Source organism: Phoenix dactylifera, chromosome 15 (genome assembly GCF_009389715.1).
Source record: "Phoenix dactylifera cultivar Barhee BC4 chromosome 15, palm_55x_up_171113_PBpolish2nd_filt_p, whole genome shotgun sequence".
NCBI classification, from domain to species: Eukaryota; Viridiplantae; Streptophyta; class Magnoliopsida; order Arecales; family Arecaceae; genus Phoenix; species Phoenix dactylifera.
The window spans coordinates 5,585,134-5,609,535 of record NC_052406.1 but is presented as its reverse complement, the minus strand read 5'-3'; the positions used below and the strand labels follow the sequence as shown (position 1 = coordinate 5,609,535).

The following is a 24,402-nucleotide window of genomic DNA, read 5'->3' as shown; positions in this document are numbered from 1 at the left end:
CCGAACAGAAGTCTGAATGGTTTAAAAGCGTACATTGATATGACCTTGGATCAGGTGATCGCTTCCGCACCGCTGATCTACGGACCAACCTGTATCCAACTAGGACGGAGATCCCAACCACGGACAAACCTATATCCAACCGCGTGCACGGTAATTCCTATGCGGCACTGCATTCGCCGCCTGTTAACGTTGTCATGGGCGTCACCTTCCTTTGTTGTGGCAAATCTAGCTCACGCATATAAAGGTTTATGCGCTGGCGAAGATTCCCGGTGTCGAGTCCCACGCGTCGAACTCCGTCGCTTTCCGAGACAATCTCCAACCTCTATAGTTTTCTCCGTCAAACCGGTTGATCTTATCGAGCCTCCTCTCTCTCTCTCGCTTGCTCTCAGATGAGCGAAATCCCAAACCCTCGCTCGATCTCTAACCCTAACACGAGCCCCGGTGATCTCCTCTCATGGCTGCCCGCCTCCGAGCTTCACTGCCATCCGGCCATCTTTTCCCCTCCGCAAGCACTGATTCTCCAAGCGATGGCCCCTTCGCTGGATTCTCCGGGAAGCCCCTGGGAGCGTCCAACGTAAGCCGTTCTGCTCTTTCTTCTTCTTCGTTTCTACTTCGATGGCTTTATGTGCTCTCTCTTCACGATATGTTGTTGTTTTCTTAGATCTGCCGTTCGCCGCTGAAGATGGAAGGAACACGTAATGCACGTTTGAGAATTTTGGGATCCATCGAGTACGTTTAATTCTCGTTTTAATTTTTGATATCTGAATAGTTTAGACAGGAAAAAATAAAATTTGAGGTGAGAACTGTGTTAATTTGGTGGTTTTTGTTGCGTTTGAACTGGACGAGTTCAGGAATTTTCATCATAATTCATTTCTGTACGGTGTTAAGCTAAATCAGGGCTTGAAATTTTGAGAAGAATGTGGGTTGAAATGAGTAATTCTTGTTAGGATTTGGATGGATGGTAACCTTATGTCCACACACTGAGTTAGAACTAGTGGATTTGATCTGAGGAGACCTTCCAATTCAGGTGATCATCTATTTTTAAGGATCTCACAGATTTTTATGAGAGACCTTACGGTGTTTGCTGGTTGCTGGATTGTTTGGATTAGAAACGATCTTTGGGATATCATGGTTTCCCATTTTCTGTAAATGAAAACATAAATAATTAAATACGAAGACACATGTCAGTGCGGACAGCTGTCCTTTAGTGATTTCAAAAGTTTTCAGTGGACTTAGTGAGTTTTACATCAGCTACCAAATTTTGTGATATCTGTAATACCTACATGGCTACATATTGGTTTTTTCTTTCTTGTAAATACCTGAAAATAGGTGGCATTGCCTAGTTCTTCAAGAAGAGGCGATCCTATTAATTATTAAGTTATCATTCAATTATTATGGCAATTTAGAAATTTTTCTCTTTGAAAATAGAAATGAATTGCACAAGTTATGTAGATAATCATCTCTAGGACTCTAAACATCATCTTGCCTTTTAAGGGAAATATTTATTTAATTACAGGGAATCACCAGCTGTTGATGCCCAATGTAGAAAGAGTTGGTAGAAGAAAAGAAATGATTATACCTATTGAGTGCTGGTAATTGCTGGTGATTGTGACAAGCAAACTGACCCGCAATGTAGCATGCTGCAACTAGAGTGCAGGACCTGAGTTGTATGAGGAAATACTATATAATCCTTGTATTAATTCTTATGTAAACAGGCCTGTCATTTTAATCTTATTTTATTTTCTTGTCATGTTATGGGTCAGCACAATTACTTTTTATGAGCATATGGTGCAAGGTACTGGCCCAAACCGGACAGTACGGGGTGTAACATACCGTACCGGTTCGGTACCGGTACCCAGTATGGGTAGCGTACTAGCATTCGGTATGCCAAAAAGATTCCGTACCGTACCATACTGATACAGTGCTAGTGTCGCACTAATACGGGGTTTGGTACCGAGTCGGCGAATCTTATTTGTTAGTATTGTTGTTGGATTCTCCTAATCTCAAGAGCAAAACCAAATAGTTTAAATCATCTTCTCTACTTGAATATTGACACTCAGGAAGCATTTTTCTGAGAAAGAGGAGTGAAACATTGATAATGATTTGGAACAGAATCTGAAATTATTTTAATGTTGTTGTGAGAAAATAACAGAGTGACTTCCTTGACGTATAATCCTCTGGATCTGAAAATAGAGGTCTTTTGTTTAGAACCCTTTGGTTAGAGATATGATGTCTTTAACTCATTCAGCATTGGAGTTACAGTGCCAGCTGATGTGGATGATATTATAATCATAACAGCAAATATGTATGTTTCCTGCTAACTCATTAAGTATATGTGATTGAGGTGGCATGATATCTATTCAGCATATGGTGGCATGATATCTGTCAAAATATACGCAACTTTCAGAATATGTAAACAAGAACTATGACCCAAGGGTTTGACATATTTTGCTTAGAGGAATGTATGAACCAAATCATTGAAGAAATTGATGGAAATCATTGGGAAGCCATAGGCTTTTCCACTGCTATCTCCATATTTTTCTAAGTATTGAATTTGAACATGTTTCCAATAGGGTCTCCATGTGGTTCCTTTAATGTTTCCATCCTGTATTTTTATTGGGAAGAAAGCGAATTGAATCTATTCCCAAAACCTTAAATGTGCTTATTAACTATGACCAATGTTATGATAGCTACAATGCTTTTAGTTGTCCATCAGTTTAAATCTATGTTGTTTAATCTGTTGCATTAGAAAAGGTTGGTGTGCTTGTTGAGTCTTTTCTTTGATCACCATGTTATCACATGCTGCACATGAGTGTAAAATAGATCTCAATTTGCAGGAGAAAACCTACTTTCAAGACAGAGGCTTCAGAAGAACCTGTTGGCTTGAATCGGCAACTTACAGAATATGAAAAGCAGAGATTAGAAGGAAAAGATTGTGGTTTGGATCTATTTGAAGAGTTGAAATTTAGGTTTCGAAGGTTCAAAAAACGAAACTACATGTGAGTAGAAATGGATGCTGCACTTGAAAGAACATTTGGTTTTTAAACTGATCAAGGGTATGCCATTGACAGGGAAAATCTGGTTCACTATCGGAACCTTTCCCAACAGCAGACACCCAAGGTGGGTTTGCAAACTAAAATCATGGTTCTCATTCCTACCCTTTTACTCTTCGCCATACATATGTAGGTCTTGGTCCTTTTTCCTCAACCCCCCATTGACTATATTTAACCGCATAATGATTGTCCTACTTTTCCTGATACCTTTACAATAACATCACATAGAGACCACACTATTTAATACATTATTTAGCACACTTATCATAGGGTAATTGAGTAGTTTCCTGTCAACTGATTGTGTCAAGTGCAGTTTATGGTAATTGCATGTGCAGACTCAAGGGTCTGCCCTTCTGATGTTTTGGGGTTTCAACCTGGGGAAGCATTTACTGTGCGTAATGTGGCAAATCTGGTTCCACCATTTCAGGTATTGCTTTTGAGATAAAAATTACTTGATGTCACTGAATTGCTAAGTTGTTAAAAGAAAGCTTTGTTCTTTTGCTGTATGAGATTTTTGACATTCAGTAATTCTTCTTCTTCCCTTTTTTTTGCAGCATGGGGCCTCGGAAACTAGTGCAGCACTTGAGTTTGCTGTAAATTCTCTTGAGGCAAGGATTTTTCATAATGTTTATGCCTTTAATTATGCTTCTGTGGCTATGCATCTGCCCACCTTTTGAATCAGTTTACTATCCTACTTTGGAGCTGAGAGAAACTTTGCTCACATTTGTAGGTTCCTAATATACTAGTTATTGGTCATAGCCGTTGTGGGGGCATTCAGGCTCTTATGCGTATGAAAGAAGGTTCTGATTCCAGGTAACTGTGAATACAGGCATTGCCTGCATTTTTTACATAACTGACTTCTTTTCTGCTGTTATTTTTCTTGTGCAAGTATCATTTGAAGTGGATTCTTATTATTTGTCTATATTTTTTGCACATTCCAGAAGCTTTATTAAAGATTGGGTTTCCATTGGAAAGAATGCGCGGTTAAGCACAGAAGCTGCTGCTGGAAGCCTGAGCTTTGACATGCAATGCAGACATTGTGAAAAGGTACTAATGCCCCTCTTTCCTTCACAGCCACACAATATCTTGATCCTTTATGTGGCAATGTACACATGCATATACATATGTACTCAACATATTGTATGTATGCGTTATTGGCAGCTGACCATATCGTATTTGGGATTTGTTCGTAATGATGGACCCATAACCAGAATACTATGTATGCATCTCATTCACCAACACAATGCATGCATTCTTTGATTGTGCATTTGGCTTTTTATTGAGTTTGTGTACAGATACAGGATGCATGCATCACTTTTGATCCTGACCAGCCAAAAAGAGTGCATTTGCTGATATTAGCACTTTCTTTTCTTTATTTCCATCTCTAGACGTTTAAACTTTAAAAGTATGTTTTACCCTGTTAACTATGCATGCTTCTGCGCATCTGGGTGCATGTGTATCTATGTATATGTCATCTAACATTTATCTAAAACAAAATAGGATGTGTATCTATGTTTATATTATCTAACCTATATCTAAGACAAAATGGGAGTAGGAAATGGTGTGTCGATATCCCTCTGACATTTTTGCTGCTTTCTGCTTAATGTTTTTGGCATTCAGCCTTAAAGGTTGGATGGCAGTTTTAGAAGAAAAACATGCTGTTTTGGGTCTATAAACTGTGGGCACAGTATCTTGGGTATACGTCTATATGCTACTTTGGTGTTGAGCTATTTGTTAATGGAATGGTTTTCCTTATTACAGGAATCAATTAATGGCTCACTGCTGAACTTGCTGACATACCCATGGATAGAAAAAAGAGTGAGCGAAGGGGCACTCTCTCTTCATGGGGGCTATTATGACTTTGTCAACTGTACATTTGAGAAGTGGACGCTCGTGTACAGGGAAGGCTTGGAGGGTGGTAGCAAGTATGATATCAATGATCGCTCCTTATGGTCCTGAATCACAAACCCCAGGACAAGAACCATATATTTATAGCATACTCCGAAGATGTTATCTCTGCTGCCATCTCGTAGTTTCTGTTATATTTGAAAGCACACTTGTTAGAATTCAGCTTACAACATTAAAAAGGTCCATCTTTGATTTTGCACGATACTCTCCATGGAGTAGGCCATGGATAGACTTTTGTATCTAGCATTGAATGTAATGCCAACATTACCTAAGCAATAATTCAATCACTTCCTCATTATGTCAATACTTCACATGATAATTTGGATTTGATTTAAATTGACAGCTGTATCTGGTTCGATGCTATAATTATGGGATGTTGGTATTTGTTGAGTCTGTATCTTTTCATGAGAATGGTGTTATCATATGTCTGTTATTTTTATGCTGTCCTGGTAGATGATGAGCATCTGACTGTTTTGCTTTGAGGACAAGTTGGTCTTAGTTTTGTTCACCTCAGATCTGTTAGAGTCAGAATGATGCAGTTAATAACTTGTTCTTTTTTTCTTCTTTTTCCCTCTCATCTTGCTAGGTCATTAACATTTGCCCTGTCCTCGATGCAGCCGCTTTATTTTCTCGTTGAGAAAGTCCCAGTAGTTGTGTAGTTGTTATCGTATGCCTGCTATTTTTATGCTTGCCTGACAGAGGATGAACATCCTCTTTCAGTTTCTAAATGCCTTGTTTCAGGTTTTAAATTTTTTTTTTCCTCCGAACTGTTGCAGTAAAAACAATGTTGTTAAAAAACCTATTCTTCCCATCTCCTTTGTGTTTTTTTTTTAATTTCCCCCCTAGGTCGTGAACATTTGTAGTGTCCCCGGTGCAGCTCCTTCATTTCCCTCCTGAGCAGTCTATTCTATTTTAGCTGTGGGTGCATCAATTACATTTTTCCAGTTAGATATTAATTTGTATTGAACATTATATGCATTTGGAACATGAGATTTTTTGTATTCCAAATCGCAAAAGAGTGAGAAGACGCAAGAGGAAACTAGGACTACTATATCATGAGTGACATTGGGGAAAGTTTGGACGTAGTGTCGAGGAAAATAATATGAAAAGCTGTATGCCCTCTTGTGAAGGGAATCACAAGTAGGGGTGGCAAAATATGACCCGACCTGCCAACCCGACCCGTGTTCGATCTACCATAAACAGGTTTGAGTTTGGCCTAAGCAGGTTCAGGTCATAAACAGGTTGACCCGTTTAACCTGTTTATTAATTTGGTCGGATACGGATTTTAGATGTCTGACTCGTTTAACTGTTTAACCCGTTTATAATTTGATACCCATAGGTTTTTTTTGTTTTTGTTTGTTTTGTTTGCTGGGAGTCTGGGAGACTGGGATGATCGGGCAGCCCAGTGGGACCACAGAGTCATACCATAGTTCCTTTCCTTTTTGTCTTTCGTTTAGCCCTTTTTTTGTTCCTGTTTGCTGGAGGGCCCGAAGCTCCATCTTCATGGCGGAAAATCTCCACCTCCTTCGAGCCCCACCTCCGCCGCAAGCAGTGGAAGATCTCCTCCTTCTTAGTCGGCGATCACCCCCGCCACCCCATGTCATCCAAGGACCCCTAAAAGCCCCCTCCAAGACTCATCCCCTCACCATCCTCAGCCCCGACGACCCCCGCGACACCCCCAGACGCTGCCGACCTGAAATCGAGCGGCGGGAGGACACCAGAGACGAAGGGTACCGGAAGTTTGATGACCTTTGGAGGGGAAATCCGAGAGTACGAGGGCGGCGGCGGGGGCTAGGGTTAGGGTTTCGGGCCCTCCCCTTTCTCCGTTCTCCTTCTTCGGCCCTCAAGACTCCGAGCCCACCCTAGCGGCTTAAGGTTAAGGTTCCGGCAGCGGTGATGAGAAGGTACGAGTTCTTCGTCTTCTTCCATGGGGAGTGGGGGTTTGCTGAAGGATGGGATCATGGGAGGAAGAGAGTAGGGTCGGCTGCAAGAGGGATTTGAAATTTTGAATAGATGGTTCTCCACCGCGGAGGGATTTGAAATTTGGGACTCTCATAGCCAGGCAAAATTTTGAATGGGAGGAAGAGATTAGGGCCGGCTACCCTAAATTTTTTTTTATTAAACAGATTAAACGGGTCAGGTCGAGTTACCTGTTTAATAAACAGGTCGGGTCGGGTTACTCATTTAATAAACAAGTCGGGTTCAGGTTGTAATTTTCTGACCTGTTTAATAAACAGGTCAGGTTCAGGTTTACAATTTTCTGATCCGACCTGCATCTGATCCGTTCCGTTTATGTCTAACCCGACCCAATTGCCACCTTCACAGGTATTAATATTTCAAGACACTCTGAACATCCTAACCATGCTATGTAAGTTACATAGGGAAGAGTTGCCGATTGGAGGGTATGAAAAGGAAAAGAAATATGAGTGGAATCCGATAAAGGCTATCGTTTCCCGGAACAAGTCTTCTTGCATGCTAGAATCTCCATGGAAAGGTGAACTATCTTTGGTCTTCTAGAATTTTGGGACAATCCATGTTTCTATGATCCCTTTAAGCTCTTCGTCATTCTTCCTTACCTCTCCCACTTACATGGATATTCAAAACTCCACCCACATGAATATTCAAATAATCCTTAAAATTGCGGGAATAATTCACAGCTTGCAGTTTCATGTGTCTTAAATCAGCGTAAGCCGATCTGCACCGATTTATCAGATTGCGATATTATTGATCGATTTGGTCGGATATATAGAAGTCTTTCTCCTTTTTATTTAGTGCGCTCTTATGTGACGAGAGATAGGATTTATCCAAAGACTATTGATCCCCCCTGTAATAAAAGGGCTAATGGAAAATAGCAAAAGAGTAGTGTACGTGCAAGCATTCAGTCATACAGTTAAAATGGTAATAAGATGTAACTGAAGATTACTATTTACAGCTTACTGGGGGCTTTTGGTATATTCAGTCATATGGTTAGAATAGACTACAGCAAACCATATATAAGAATTCACCAACTTACTCCAACTGGTGCAACTACACCTCCATATTGATAACCAAACAGACCCTAAAGATGAGATGTATCAGGTAATATATAATGAGTTTAATGACTACAATAGCAAAATACCAACTGATGCAACAGAAAGAGACGAACTGATCTTTAACTAGGCAAATAGGATATGCAATTAGAATAGGCAAATATGATATGCAATTAGAATAGGCAAACAGGATATGCCACCTGATATCCTGCCCAATCCTTAACTATAACAGGATCGAAGCAGAGAATATATATTCTAAATGTTTGTGTTACATCATTTGTTATCTGTAGTAAAATATCTAGCACCCAGCTTTAGAGTCATGTGATCTCATGCTAAATAGTAAAGGGGTTTGTTTGCAAGTTTTTTATACAGTCAGCCTTGTTACGTCATCCAATTAAGTCAGAAATTTAGGATATATGGTTAGAAGTTTGCTTGAATTTAGGATAGTTTCATAAATTTTCTGCTATTGTTCCAAGAGAGTAATCTTGCTGATGGCTTGGTGGTGCAAATTTTAATCTACTTTGGAGAAACTTTCCATCTTTCAAGTAGAACTAACATGGAAAAGGTGGAGGGGAGAATAAAAGGATTCAACATGTATAAAAATGGCAAATCTTTTCTACAGTCTATGGAGAAATAAGACAAATGTGAACGAGAAACCCAAGACATTGGTTAGAGGGAAATCAATCTTTTACTCAAGCTACTCATAAAACTGGAGGAACTGGTACCGCTCCCAAATTATCACTGAAATTTAATCCTTTTGGCTGGGCCTTGGTCAATGATAGGATCCATAGGAGGAACCTGAGGGTCTGCTGTTTGTTGGTCTTCTGGCCCTTTTTCTGCCTCGGAGCTTGAAGGAGGTGCATAGCCCTCTGGAAATGGCGGCGGAGGTGGGGCTGGTGGCAGCTGCAAAAAAAGAACAATATAGAAAAGAAATGCAAAAAGAAAAAATCAGGCTTCAGTTTCATGGTCTTTCTTTTAAGAAAAATGTTGTAGGAAAAGAGACAAAAGAAAAATGAATTAAAAAAGGGGGCTTCTGTTTCATTTCTTTCCTTAAGGAAAAAATATTGTAAGCAAAGATACAACACAGTAAAGGGCAATCTTATGTATCCAAAGTCCAAATAGTTTAAGAATTACTTGATCATACTATAAGTTCTTCTACCTACTTTACTAATAGCCATACAACACAAATGTCATATGTACATATACGGACGTGTCAGGCGGTTAAGCACATTTTTAGTAGGAAAGAAATAAAAGATTTTCTTACGTACATACCCTCTTAAATATTAGAATTTGTCTGAATATCCTTTCAAAATTTACATTTGCATATATACCCTTCTTTTTTCTTCTTTTATTTTGCAGATGTACCCACACTATCTAATGTCATTAAGATATTAATAGTTTAAAATTGAAATGATTGAAATACTCTTAATGGATAAACATGCAAAAGAAACATTTATAAGGGTATACATATAAATAGCAATTTTGCAAGAGTATTTATGCAATTTCATATATTCAGAGAGTATATATGCAAAAAAATCCATGGGTTTTTGCAGATTTTTGCGTGAATACCCTCCCAAAATTGATATTTGCATGCATATCCTCATAAAACACTATTTTTGCATGAATACTATTGACACAATGGTTCAGCTGACGTCAATAACCAAATCATATTTATTTAAAATAAAAATTAATTAAAATTATGAAATTACCTTTTTTTTCCATCAAACGAGTAACAGGTTAATGGTCTCGCTGGGAATTTACCCAACCCATTGAACTTCCCCTCTTCTCAAACTTCAAAGACATCTGATCTCTACTTTTACCATTGAGCTATAAAATTTATTTGTATTTAGACTATTTTCCAATTATTTATACTTATTTTCACTTGATATTATCCCCCCCTCTTTTATTTTTTTGTAATTTTGAATTGGGTACCCAACCTGACATGAATTACCTGATCCAAATAAAGATTAACTGGGCAGATTCGGGTACACCACGGACTTACTATTTTTGATGGGGCGGGTTTGGGTAGCAGAATTTTAAATGTGTTCGGGTTTGTATAAGGCAAATTTTGTGGGTACCCTACCCATTGCCATTCCTAGGCTTTGCTCGGGGATGATTAATATTGTTCTTCCACCCATGAGCATAGTAGCAAAGAAACTTGATCATTGCAACCTATTATGCGCCTTTGAGAGATTTTAATCTCTTTCTATATTCTGATTGATGCCCTCACATATGCCTTTATAACAATAAATATTACAAGTTGGTTTTGCTGGTTTTCAATTAAATAAGATATAATAGTTATTATAAATGAAGAAGAATAAATGAAGAAGAATAAAGTAGAACGATCTCATGATTAATGAAAGAACTTCCATAATTCTCTTTGTTACCAATCGTCGAATCTATCTCTTTCTTAAGCAATGTTTTCACAAAATCCATTGAGGCACACGCATTTGACTAATATGAGTGTTAAAACAAGTTGAAATAGACAAAAATAAAATTAGATTTTTTTTACGTGTATACCCTCCTATATATACAAAATTGTATGAATACCCTCACAAAATTGCTATTTGCATGTATACTTTTATAAATGTTTCTTTTTACATGTCTGCCCGTGAAAGGTATTTCAATCGTTTCAATTTTAAACCGCTAATTTCTTAACGACGTTGGATGATATGGGTACAGATGCAAAAAAAAAAAAAGGCATGCACGCAAAACAAGTATTTGATAAGGGTATGCATGCAAATATCAATTTTGGGAGAGTATTCACGCAAATTCCAATATTTATGAGGGTATCTACGCAAAAAAATTCAAAAAAAAAAAAAATACCATGTTTATTACACTGTACAAGCACTCCAAGTTTACATCAAGATGTTTTTGCATACAAGTTTCCCACAAAATATGAATTTGTAAACCATTCATCATTTAAATTGGCATTTATTCACATGAGTTTTTACTCAACAGACCCTAAGTATTTAGGATAATATCGTAGTACAAACCTGTACCTTTCAAAAAGAAAAAAAAATATTTGGTTTTTTCCAGAAAACCCCATCTCAATCACTAAAGCCTTACTGTTTCTTAAATTTAATAATGAGCTGCACATGCTCAAATCTAGTTACTATTCGAGATATCCTTACTAATTTGGTGTTAGCAAACCCAGACCAGCGACCAAAGACCTGCCTGCCACCATGCCTGCAGCACACCATGTCACACTCACCCAGCAAACTCATTTTTAGTAGAAGCTTATGCTTTTCTAACTTACTTTATTATAGTTTACCAGATATTTATCCACCATTATTATTTGTGAACCAGATGACTGAAGATAGCCACAAGTGCACACATGGATGGTGTTCATGTAGCTTTGCACTGTGTTAGTTCATGAAATATAGGGACATGGCATTTGCAATCTCATTATGTCAATTAACTGATGACAGTTTTCTGAAAATTTGGGTGGCATATTGAGACATAAGCACCAGCCTGTCCATTGAGAGCTCTACCAAGTCTTGGTGGTTATAGTAATACATTTTACTTATGCAATAAACTACACGTTGAATTTTGCCATTTTAATATTTACATATGAAACAATTTTTTACCAATTTTGAAGAGTATTGAACTTTTCTGGTGGACTCAAAGGGCAATGCAGCCAAGGATTAGAATAAGTTCTGAGCGCATTTTCTCCCAGTCATGCTGAAACACTTTAACTGTTTCATGATTTTGGATAATTACAGCCATAAAGAGAGCAAAATTAATTTCATGTACGTGTTGTTAGATCTATTCAGTTCATGAGATACCAGACAGAATCTTTGAATCACCCTACACTAGCACAGACAAAGTAATATTGATCTTCCATTCTAACGGTCAAACACATTCTCTTTCCACTTAAAATCTAGTCCTTTGACTTTCTTTTGCTTCAGCCAAGTAATTTGATTTTTTAAATTGACAGCATCAAGTGATTTATATACAAATGTTTTCTAGGCACTCAACTTTCCAAACATTTTTAAAATCCAATACCTTGCAACTACACTTGCTCGACATTCAAACTACTCAAAGTTAAATAAGCTTTGGAATGTCTATTTGCGCTTAGACTCATATGTAATCTAAGTAAGAACAGTTCGAAGAGTTTGGTTTATAACATTTGTGATAATTTTTAAACCAACGCCCTTGTACAATGTAATCGTTATTAATACATTTCCAACAGTTCATTTTTCAAAAAAAAAAAAAAAAAAAACTTGATATCCATACGTTTCATTTTCAAATCACAGGCAAGAGTAAACAAGAGTGTCAAGAGTTTTCTTCCCTTTCTCTTTTAAGGGATAAGAAGTTTAAAGCATTTGTCATTTTATTTATATATGCAAAAAAAATTCTATGTTGTTTTGTCTCTACCACATTGTAACATGTAATAAATGTTGGCACAAGAATAACTTTATTCGGAAAATATGATCATGTTACCTTGCGTTGCAATGATGCAAGAATATGGTCAACTCGTTTTAATTCCTTGATGTCAATGGCCTCCTTTGCTGCCTTTGATTCAGAGTTGGTATCTTCATTTTCTGCCTCAGCTGCAATATAACATAAAACTATGTTTAACTTTGCAAAGCTAGAAAACACAAACAATTTTGGCATTCCTTACGGAAAGGAAAAATATGTAGATAACATGTATACATCATGCATGCTTGATTTTGAAAATCAAACCATGTACAATGGCAAATCCCCCTTCACCCCCACCTCCTAAAGTGGGAAAGAAGGGGGCTCCTTTTGGTCTCAGTTCTTTCTATCTGACAGGACAAACAAATAGGAAGGGATGGTTCTTTCATTGCATAGATAAAAGTGATACTATCAAAAGATCTCTCTATTACTTTAATAATTCATTTTACTTTAAGGGAAGTAGATTACATGATCATAGAATAACTTTTTCTGGGAATAGAGTGGTTATTCTCCACCACTCAGGTTTGAGCCTGAGACTTCTCACTTGGAGAGTTAAGGTACAAACTAGCTGAACTAACAGCGGTGGGTGGTCATAAACCTACAAAATGAAAGACAAATAATGTGGAAAAGGACACACAAGGATCAAAACACCCTCCTTCTTTTCAGTTTTATGGAGATACAGAAAAAGGGTATTTTTTTCCTTTAACTGCAGTCTGTAAACCTTTCTGATACCCCTAGTTTTTAAGCCTACTCTACTAATAATTATAGTGCACATAGGGTGTATTTAGAGTGTTTGAACATTAGTAAAATGGAACACACCGCTTGGCATCAAATAGAAATGGAAAAGCCAAAGTGGCATTTAGACATTCAATCAATGCATTGATGATTGACCATTTTGCCTTTTCGAATATATATAGTAAATTAGTTAAAATACTAAATATCCTTTGGCTCTTTGCATTCCATGAAGGATTAGAAACTCATATAAAAAAAGCTAAACTTCGTTTCAGTCAACCATAAAATAAACAGAGGAGGACCAGCCATAACAAATAGGGGTTTTATGTTTTTTCCATAACTAAAATACCTCTCCACCTAAGTTTATACTACAACCAGTCCACTAACATTAAAACATAGCAGAAAGCAGCAGAAATATGAAAAATAAAGAAAAATATAAATAAATAACGAAAATTCATATATCTAATAGCTAAACCAACTACACAACGACTTGACCTAGTGACTAGGAGTCCTAACTCCTAATGCATTAATTGTAGTTTTCAGTCCATGCTACATTTATCCACAAATTTGTTGACACCCAGTGTCTACATTAATAGGAGGGGCTTAATAGGTGACCATGTGTCCTCTTGGTAATAGATTTTGCTTATGGTAGAATTTGCATACAATAGTTCTACCAATCACTCCAGTGCTCACAGTCCTTTTAGGAGTGCCAGGGTCATAAACTTAGGAACCTGTAGATCTCATTCCCTTGCCACCTGAGACCAGACCTAGTGAATATTCTTTATCATTTGCTAGGCATTTGCATGACTTGTATCATGAGATCAAATGTTATTTTAAGCAATGAGGTACTCAGATCTCTATCACATATTTTAAAGTTTCAAGAAAAAGTGTGATGGTATGCATCCATCATAAGAGAAGCTTCATGCAAAGAACGCAGGCTGTACAAGACAGATTATCCATAGAATCAATGCCGGTGCCTATGTTCCAGTTAAGGACCTCATTCTATACAAGAAACAACAAGCAATCCTATGAGTGGACGTCCTGTTGCAGACCCTTCCTCTCTATCACATTATCGCCATTCCTCCACCATTTCTACAGTACATACCTCTCGTATACCATCACCACCACCTTTCCTTGAGAAGAGAGAAGAGATTGAGGACATTTGCAATGATCAGATCATGGGCAAGGATAATTTATTATTAGCTACACATAACAACAAAAGAAGAGCTACAACAAATTAATCCAAGAATAGGTCGCTTAAGGCAGATTCTCCAAGCTGGAGAGAACTAATAAAGACTATCACAGAGTTTCAAACCTACCATCGACATAGATGCTGGGCACGAACAGGTTTGCAGATAGACGAGATGTAGATGAAAAGCTTTGATTAATATAACAAGACTTGATTGAGTTCTAGTAATTAGGTGAGTTCATTTTTTTTGGTTGTTTTAGCCATTAGATTATGAATTTTGTATTTTCTTTGATTTTTGTTATTTTTCATATTTCTGCTGTTTTCTGCTATGTTTCTAATGTCAATGGGTTGATTGTAGTATAAAATTAAGTGGTGTATTTTGGTCATGAGAAAAATCCATGGTTATTATGGCTCGCTCCCCTTCTCTATTTATAAATGGTATGACAGAAATGAAGTTCAGCTTTTTCATATCTGAGTTTCTTCTCCTTCGTGCAAAGAAACCTCTCTGGAGCAAGTGAAGGTATGATGTTTTCCTCTCTCCCCTCTCTCCTATACATTTTGGTTTTCTTTTTTCCTCCCTCTTTTCTATTAAGCTGTTATTGTTTCAAGTTTTTTCTTTCTGGGGTTTTAAACCCTAAACCTACCCACCGATAAACTTAAAAGCCTATACTTATCTGCCTGAAATCTTACAACAGCTAGCCTTTTTTTGGCAGCCAGCCTATTGCCAAGTTTGCAGAACCCAGCTACTGGTTCCGATGCCTAAGAGCCAAGCTAAGGGATGCTACTGAAGTGCTGCTACTACTACTGCATATGCTGCTCACTAAGGAGCTGGGACTAGCTCCAACTGCTCTAGCTTTGTCCTTTTCATCATTTCTTTATTTACTAACAATCCAAACCAGCCACTGTCCTTTGAAACTCATCTGAAACCTTAAGTTTAGGGCCACTGCAGATCCTAGTATTGCATATTCTATCCACTAATTCACCACAAAAGGGATCTTGATGCACTTCCAAAGTTGCTGATCATGAAAATCTTATGCACAATGCTGCTGATTGGTGTGGAGATTGATAATTGATTTACCTAGAGGAGCCTACAAGGATTGAACAAACTTCATTCCCAAAGTAACCTTCTAAATTATGATCCTGTGTAGAATTCTAGCTGTATATTGTTATTTTAGTTGCTGAAATATTTACTTCTGATCTCACCAGGCACACTGCATGCATTGTGTTGAATTTTTCTTGCATTAGGTTGGTTCACATATCATGGATTCTTCATATTTACTTCATAGACATAAATTCTGTAACAATTTAAGGGTGCCTTCACCATTTGTTTAGTTTCAGATTTATTAAGTTCATTCTTGCTTATACATTACAGCTTAGAGGTGCATATATGGTCTCCCCTTAGGTTATCCTATATCACAAAAGGAACAATGATAAATCTTAGAATTACCATGCACCCATGCAATCATTTACTTATGATATACGACAATTCAACATCTACAGTCCAGAATCCTCCAAATCAACTTGTAGAAAGCAATCTAAATGAATTTCTATGCAACAATGCTGTGGTACCAAAACACTCTTTATGTCTCCCAAAGTCCCATATCTTCAACACCTAATGCAACTTTGATTCCCCAGGCAAAAATACCTCATACCTATGATAATCTTTCAACAATGACTTGATGCTCTATATCTTCATGAAAGGGATTTGTTATTAAAAGATTCAAAACAAACTGTACTGGGCATGCAAATGGCCTCTGACCATATGCACGCTTGCAAAAACATATGCATGTATACACGTGCATCTATGCAAATCTGTGTGTGTGTACATGTGTGTGCTGCACTTGCACTACTATGACCATCCCAAGACTGGATGGAAAAGTTGGAGTGTTAACGCTACATGGATACTAGTTTCATAAAAAGCACATCATACTACAAAAGTCCAAGAATAAGGAGGGGTACTTTAATCTTTCTTGAAAGATTCAAGAAGATAAAACCTAAATGGAATTTGTGAAAACAGATACATAAAAGGCTTAAATAATATCAAAGGTAGCCCCAAATAAGAATTCATGGTAAATGAGGTTCTAAAGCTGACCCCAAATAGTTGGGATTTAAGCCTAATGGTTATGGTTATGAATAGGTGATTATTTGTGTAAGTCTGCACACATGCGCATGCAAAACTAGAAGCACATGCAATGCATGTTAACATGGATAAAGAGAGTTTAAAAGGTTTATTAAAATAGATAAAATTAGTTTGGTTAGAAAAAGCTTAAGTACAAGAAAAAAGGTCTAGTTAAGAGTAACAAGGGAGGATCTAGAAACAATAATGTGTTCTTAATTGTTTCAAATCTCTTAAGATATTGTCTAAATGGAGTCAAGTCTGGCAATGAGGTTGTGCGGTAAAGGGCCCATCCAATTGACAGTCAAGAAGCAATCAATAATTGATGCATGCCCTCTTTCAGCCCAAATCACATAAATTACAATCTTATCAGCCAAATTTGGGGTGATGTCCTGTCAGTGGAAAATACATGGTAGGCCATCCAAATTGAGAATCCGCATCACTGATCATGATATCTAACATCTAAATTAAATGGACATTATACAAGTTCTTGTTTCAAATTTCTTAGCATAGTGTTAAATGGAGTCAATCTTAGAAATTTGGCTAACAGACAAAAGGCCCATCCAGTGTGGTCTTAGTTGTCTAATACAAATAAGAGAGGCGGCCAATACGCATGGTCTCTTTGCACCACAAATCATATGCATTGAGTTGAGGTACATCACAATCCTACAGACCAGATTTTGGCCCAAATATAATTGGTGCAACTATATGGTGGACCATCTAATTTAAAAATCCACATCGCTAATCATGAAGTATAACCTATAAACTAGAAAATAAATGTTACAAGATTTTTCGACCATGCAACAAGTGTTTACACGTGTGGAAGGTTTCCAATATCATGATAACAAATTTCAGATTAGAAGATATTAATTGAAAACCATGATACTTCTCATGATCTATGCAAATGCATTAGCAAAAATTGTCTATTTGAGTAGCTTGAATCCATAAACTAAATAAAAGCATTTGGTTATTCTAAAATCTTACTCATTTTGTGATTTTCAGTTCATGGTTAAAGAACCTTTTGAACCTTCAAAAACATTTACTCTTTGCTTTTTAGGCAACTTAAATGTTATAAACGATATTATTTTGAGAAGAAATAAAGGGTTTCTTGGGCCAGGTTCCGCACTTCGGCCTCTCTCTCTCTCTCTCGTGCACATGTACGTGCGCTCACCCAATCTCTCTCATTACTTCTATTTTTGATATCCGCCAATATTATTTATGCTTTCACTTTCTAAACATCATTATTCCTCTTTGGTAGGACTCTTAATATTATGAGGAAATCCCAACTGGCTTTCTTTTTGAGCCTTCGTGCAATGGTAAGTTGCTCCATTGTGACCAAAGTGTCACAGGTTCGAAACACGAAACCGTCTCTCTACGCGCATGCATAAGGCTATGCACATCTGACCCTCCTCAGACCCTATAGAGTCTCATGCATTGGGCCGCCCAACCAGCTTCTCATTTATTTTTGCCCTTATTTATTTCCTATTATTTGTTTTATTTTTTCTTAATACCTATAGGATTGGGACTTTAGTGCTAGTCAAGGCATAGTTGTCTATAAATATATAAGCCCCCTACGTCTAGGGATATACTAGATTAACAAAATTTGCTTATTAGCTTTGGAGGTATTGATCCCCTCAAAATGGTTTGAACAATCCTTCTACTTTTTTCTTCTATTTTTCTCTATTTTTCTGCTAAAAAAATCATTGATAGGAATTGGGTTCCTATCATCTCGGTATCAGAGCATCAATCCTGTGCATGAAGAGACGCTTTGCATCACCAATCTCAAGTTTATGCTATGGCTTCAAGAGATTCAGCCCGACAAAGTAACCAGTTGAAAGCAAAAAATAATTCAACCGATCAACAGCTTGCAGAGATGAAAGAGTTGCTCGCAAACCTTTCCCAACAACTTGTGGCACTTAGCATGATTGCAAATAATAGCCGAATTGATCAAGCATCAGGTCTGGCTAATAATAGAATCGTCGTTTTGATGATGATGGCAATGATCATGATTTTTGTCCAATTAACCATACGATCAAGGACGTGGTTATCATGGAGATCAATATTGTCCTCACATAAAAGTGGAGTTTCCTCGGTGGGAAAGCAGTGATCCGATTGGATGGATTTCACAAGCCGAGAATCTTTTTTTCTTCCACCAAACTCCAACTGAATCAAAAGTTGAGATTGCTTTCATCAATCTCGAAGGAGATGCCATCCATTGGTATGGCTAGCTCAAGTCATGCCATGGCATAGCCGCTTGGGACAAATTTGTTAATGGTCGTGTGGCAGACTTCAATCTAACTGAATATGAGAACAAGGATGGCGAGCTTGTAAAAATTCGACAAACAACTAATATGTTAAGAGTATCAAAGTCAATTCGAGCAACTCTCCTACTACGCACATGATTGGTCTGAATGTTAACTTCAAGTTCATCGCTAGACTTCACTGGACATTCATTATGAAGTTAAAATAAACAACCTCGCACTATGCCCATCTCCTATGCACATCTGCATGAAGAGAAGTTTAATGATAAGAATCAGCACAATGACATAATTGTCAGCAACTAACCACCTGAGGCAACTCGTGATGGCAGTGGCGATTGTGATAGAAATCTTTGTAATGACAACAACAACCATGACCATCATCCAATTGATTGTGTCCTTGAAAAAATATAATTTGCAAGCTTCTAATAAGGTGCAAATATTGGAGAAGATGGAGAGGAATAGCTCAATCATGATTGATCAAATGGTAGATAACTTCAAGAATGATTAAGCCACCTCAAGTGCTAGTGATTGACAATCAGCCATTTGAAAGTAGTGTAATCATGGAAGATTCAATTATTGAAAGTGTGGAGGAGATGATCAATGAAGATTCAACAATTGATGGAATCATTGAAGTTGTGGTCGTGAAATAATCAAAGGATAGAAAATGGGATGGATATTATTGAGAATCCAATTATCAAAGAAAATCATATTCAGATGATGATCATGATTGAACTTCAACATATGAAGATTCCTTTTTATGTGGATCCACCAACAGTTGCCACTATTTGATTGTTCCAAAGTGGCTATGGAAATCATCATCATCAAACCATCTCAAGTAATCCAACAATTCCATCATTGATCTCACATACAAAAGCAAATATTTAAGATGCATGAAGTACTTATCATATGCTATTTGATTGAGGAAAATCTTCACTACAGCTCAACCTCGAGGACAAGGTTGATTTGAAGGACAGAGGTATGATACGACTCCTAATATTATAAGAAAAAACCCCACCAGCTTCTTATTTATTTTTGTTCTTATTTATTTCACATTATTTGTTTTATTTGGTTTTCTAGTACTTACAGGATTGGGTCTTTAGTGTTAGTCAAGACATAGTGATCTATATATATGTAAGCCTCTTGAGCCTAGGGATTCAAGTAGTGGATCAATAAAATTTCTTCTACTTTGGAGCTCAATCCCCCTCGAAGTGGTTGAATAATCCTTCTACTTTTTCTTCTATTTTTCTTTATTTTTCTGCTGAAAATATCATTGATAGAAACTGGGTCCTTATCGCTATTATTCTCTGCAGAAGTTAATTCTGTGATCTGATTTTCTCTTATAAGTCTATCAAGGACAATCACCAATGGGTGAATTGCCTTTAGAAAAATGTTCTTCTGACCTATAGCTCTCTAAAATCCTAAAAGAAATCTCTTGAGATTTCAATAATAGCAAAACACAAGTTTCCACCCCAGTAACAAGACAGCAGCAGAACTTCTGGACCTAACCCTCATCTAATCCCTTCCTTAGGTGAGCCTATGCCTTCATAAGCCACCTCATGTGGTCGTCACATGACCATTTTTTTCAGATTAGTAAGAATGCTACTAATATCGAAGTTTTCTTTTAGTGCGATCATGAATGTAAAACTGCAGTGGCACAACCAGATACTTAGATGCAAAAAATGAAGTAGGTATAATCAACATAATAAAAAATCCTAAATTATTCAATAAGAGTAGCAACTAGCAAGTGTGTAGGCTTTTTGATCTTATACCATAACCAATCTTCTCCAACTTTGAGGATGCTGTATTGAAAGCTTTTGATATATGATAAAGAGCCCTGCCCTGCAGTGAATTGAGGTATGTAATAGTTAAAAGAGAGAAATCTTCCAAGAGTGACTTCAAATCAATGTTTAAGATAATAAAGTTTGGAAGATAATAGTAACTCTTGCCCTAACTTCTCTATAAAACTATAACTCCAAAACACTTGATTACAAACACTTTCCCAGTCAGACTTAAATACAACAATAAGTTACTTTATTTATTACGCCATATCTACATTCATGAACTATAAAAGCACCATAAAGAGTCTAGCACAAATTAAACACCTAATGCAGAAGCATTCGGTTCCTCTATAATGCCAATAGAAATAATATTATGAGGTTCTTTAGTAACCTTATCAGTACTTTCAATTTAGAGGCCAAAATGCCATTTCTACAACCATAAGAGCTTAAAGGACATCATAAGAACTTAAATTAAAAAAAGAAAAAAAAACAGACGTAGAATCATTGATTTAAATAAATCATCGAGTAGGGGACAAGCATCACCTAATTCACATTTTCCTCTTGTTCAGAAAACTAGAAACCCATATTGACGTGATCATAGGGTTCTCCAATTTCACTTTAAATAACACCTTTGGTCCTTTTTCCTTTATGCAACAAATATATAAACTCATTAATAATAATAGTGTAGTATCAATAGTTTAATGCTCTAACATACCAAAACTTAGCCTCTGCAGTAAGCATGATGATCAAAATGATGTAGCATACAAGTATGCTTTTTGGGGAATATAACAAGGTTGTTGTTTAGAGGCACATGTGCCATTTTTCTCATTTTGGTTTGCAACAAAAGTGTGATGGCAGAGATTGATAATTTAATAACACTTTGTTATAAGCATTACAAAATCATGAAAAAATATTAAAGTTGGGCTTCCCAAAAGAAGAAAATAACAGTCTGGTAAGCTTGATTTTGTATCAAAGTGTCCTAATCAAAGGCATATTCACCACAAGAATTTTTTATTGATAATAAATGCCATAAATGCTTGCTATAGAAGAGGACAAAGTTATGTCATGCAAGCTTAACTGAAAAAAATCTAATGATAACATTAATTTGGAGGGGATGTAGTATGTTTAGAGATGGCAATTTTTTCCAAAGACTATCACATGATTCAAAGAAAGAATTGCCAACACGAGTGCTTCCTTTGGTGCTAGTGAAAAGGTCTCTGAAAGGTTATTTTTAAGTCTGATAAAGCTTGACAATCTCTAGCAGCTGAGCTAAAGCAATAATGATAATATGTTTACAACTTCTAGTTTTTACTTGCAAGTTCAAAATAAATTTACAGACTACAATATATATCTTGAAAGTAGTTTTATCAATTATGCACATTATATTGATTAGGGCATGTTCAATTGCTAAATGTCGAAATAATATGAAAATCTAAAAACACAAATGAGATTTTCAATATTAAAGATTAAGTAACCTTTTCAAAGTCTATTCCTGGCCTGGGCTATAAGTCCATCACAAATATTTGGCAAATCATCTCTAACAATATGCAATTTTGAATGGAAAATTGAGGTTTACAAATACTTGAAAAAATAAAGAAAAAGTTCTAATCTGGTTCTTCAATCATGTATCAAGCTACCAACTAAATATACCGAAACAAACATTTAAATAAGGTGCTGGCAAACATGATCAATTTCCACACCAGACAAATGTCCAAATTTTCTGGGCGACCAGACAGTTTTTTTAATGATAAAAAATGAAAATTTCCAATTAGCACACTCAGTACAGTTATAGTAGGTAAGGCAGAAATCAAAAACAATTTTCACAAAGGCTCTAAAGGCCAACTTCCGAAACTAGAATATGCTGTTGCCTAATTTATATCTGAAAAGGAAACCTGGCCTCAAGTGAATATGCCACTACAGCAGATTTTCCCATGGAATTGTGCTGGAAGAATGTGGTATTTATATTTGAATTTTTGTATTTAATTGTTGATTGCATTGCTCTACATTGATTATGGTTGATTGAAAGGAAAATGCAGTTATCCAAATTCTGCAAGCAATCGTTCAATTTCGCATCATGCATCCTCATTCTCTATTACAAAGTTGAACATGTTTGCTATTAAATGTTACCCACAAAGAATTAAACTAGAGTAGCAAACAAAATAATATGGCTGGGAAATCTTATCAAATTTCATACCAAATCCAATCTTTCTTCACCGGCCCATGCCAAAATTAACGACAAACAAATGATAAATAAAAGTTTGTCAGTATTTTCTATTGTCAAGTTTGCATTCGTGACGATAATTCTTTAACCTTAAAAAAAGCATAAAATTTCATATCAGAAAACTTATCCCCGATCATCAATTATCCCCCAATAAGCAGCAAAATCCTCGCTCAGCAGTCCAAAAGTACAATAAAAAGGAACTCACCCATGCGGGCGGCGAAGATATTGCAGAGCTGCGGCGCCTGGTAGATGGAACCATCGAGAATATAATAAGTGAGCATCGGGTTGACCTTTTCCGGCCCATCTCTCTTCTGCTTCCGGATCAGCAAACAGATGCGGCTCCATCACCTCGCTCAGCACGTACTCAATTCCCGTCATCTTCCTATAAATCCCACGCAAAGAACGAAAAAAATCATACAATGAACTCAGAGAGAAGACGAAGGACGAAGGGGAAAAATAATTGGGGGAAAGAGAGAAGGGAGGAGGAAATTTCCGGAGAAGTACGAACGAGAGGTGGGAGAGATCGAGGGGGTGGATGGAGCGGGAGCGGAGCTGTTCGTTGTTGCAGGACCAGTCGTAGAAGGGGGAAAGGGCGAAGTAGTCGAAGACGAGGCTGCGGTCGAGCGGGTAGGTGTTGAGCCACAACTGGTCCCGGAAGCAGATCCCGGTCCATGTCCGTCCCGGGCGGCGGAGGCATCCCCGGGGGGTTCCCCTCGCCCCCCGCCGCCATCGCCGCCACCTGCCCCGCCGGTGGAAGCGGCGTCGCCGCCATCGAACTGTCCTCTTCTCCGGCTACCTCGAGTAGTAGTTCGCCGCCTGTGGTGTAGAGAGAGAAGACCGGGAAAGAGGCGTGGTGAAGAAGGCGAGGGAGAATGGGGCAGGCAATGGAGGTGGAGAGAGATGAAACCGCGTACAGAAAATAGGATTTCAAAATTTTATTTTAAACATATTTTTCTTTATTTTTTTTTTACAAATCACGACCTTGTCACGTGATTGATGTTAGAGAAATCATAATGTATCAAACAATCAAACGTAATGCTCGGTGAAAGTTAGTTTTCATTCCAACAATAACAAAAATATCAAAACCTAAAAAATAATATGAAAAGTATTAGTATTTGAAATATTTTATTAAATTCAAGCAAATGTCATGAAAAATACAAACTTACGAAAATCATCAATATTTTGATATTATTAATATTTAATTTACTTGAGACGTAAAGATAATCTATATTATGTGCAATGTCCACGATTTAGATTGATATTTAACCCATTATTTTGCAGGTTTAGATGGTTTTCCACTGTACTTTTAAGTTTTTAAGTAACTCAAGCAACAAATATGTTGATCAGGGATAATTTTGATTGCTGATTATGATATATTTAGTATGATATTTTTCTACTAAATTAGATTTTTTTATTAAATATATTTTTATATACTTGATTTTCTATTGGAGGATATACATGAATTAATATATTTTCATTTTTTAAAAAAATATCGGACGGCACGGAATACTGTTCGTTAGATTGGATCCAACAAGCCGATTTTCTAGCTGTCACTTCACTTTATTAGTTTTGGCGAGCCGAGCACTGACCAGCTGACGCAGTAAAATAAGCACGTCAAACAATATTGGATATAAGAAAATATTTAGTTGGAAGATGCCGGACTCTAAAATAAAAATAAAAATAGAATGAGCGG

General features: G+C 37.0%; 2 protein-coding genes across 2 annotated transcripts; one reads left to right on the top strand and one right to left on the bottom strand.

The window, feature by feature from the left end:
* Positions 1-336: 336 nt before the first annotated feature.
* Positions 337-5,297, top strand: LOC103695441 (beta carbonic anhydrase 5, chloroplastic-like). Its single transcript, XM_008776774.4, has 9 exons — positions 337-574; positions 662-729; positions 2,838-2,999; positions 3,072-3,120; positions 3,367-3,480; positions 3,608-3,661; positions 3,784-3,866; positions 3,995-4,100; positions 4,815-5,297. Exons 1-9 carry the CDS (start codon positions 455-457, stop codon positions 5,010-5,012), a joined length of 954 nt encoding a protein of 317 aa, XP_008774996.2. The 5' UTR covers positions 337-454; the 3' UTR covers positions 5,013-5,297.
* Positions 5,298-8,556: 3,259 nt separating this feature from the next.
* LOC103695440 (mediator of RNA polymerase II transcription subunit 6) lies at positions 8,557-23,632 on the bottom strand. The gene is given in 7 exon segments (XM_039134198.1): positions 8,557-8,893; positions 12,437-12,546; positions 20,480-20,548; positions 22,915-23,035; positions 23,037-23,091; positions 23,218-23,378; positions 23,380-23,632. Coding segments are annotated over 7 exon segments (783 nt in total). The 5' UTR covers positions 23,482-23,632; the 3' UTR covers positions 8,557-8,728.
* Positions 23,633-24,402: the final 770 nt, after the last annotated feature.

Coding starts and splice junctions, on each gene's coding strand:
- LOC103695441 (XM_008776774.4), top strand. CDS start 455: ATGGCTGCCCGCCTCCGAGCTTCACTGCCATCCGGCCATCTTTTCCCC. Junction 3,867..3,994: donor AAAGAAGGTTCTGATTCCAG/GTAACTGTGAAT, acceptor TGCACATTCCAG/AAGCTTTATTAAAGATTGGG. Junction 4,101..4,814: donor AATGCAGACATTGTGAAAAG/GTACTAATGCCC, acceptor TCCTTATTACAG/GAATCAATTAATGGCTCACT.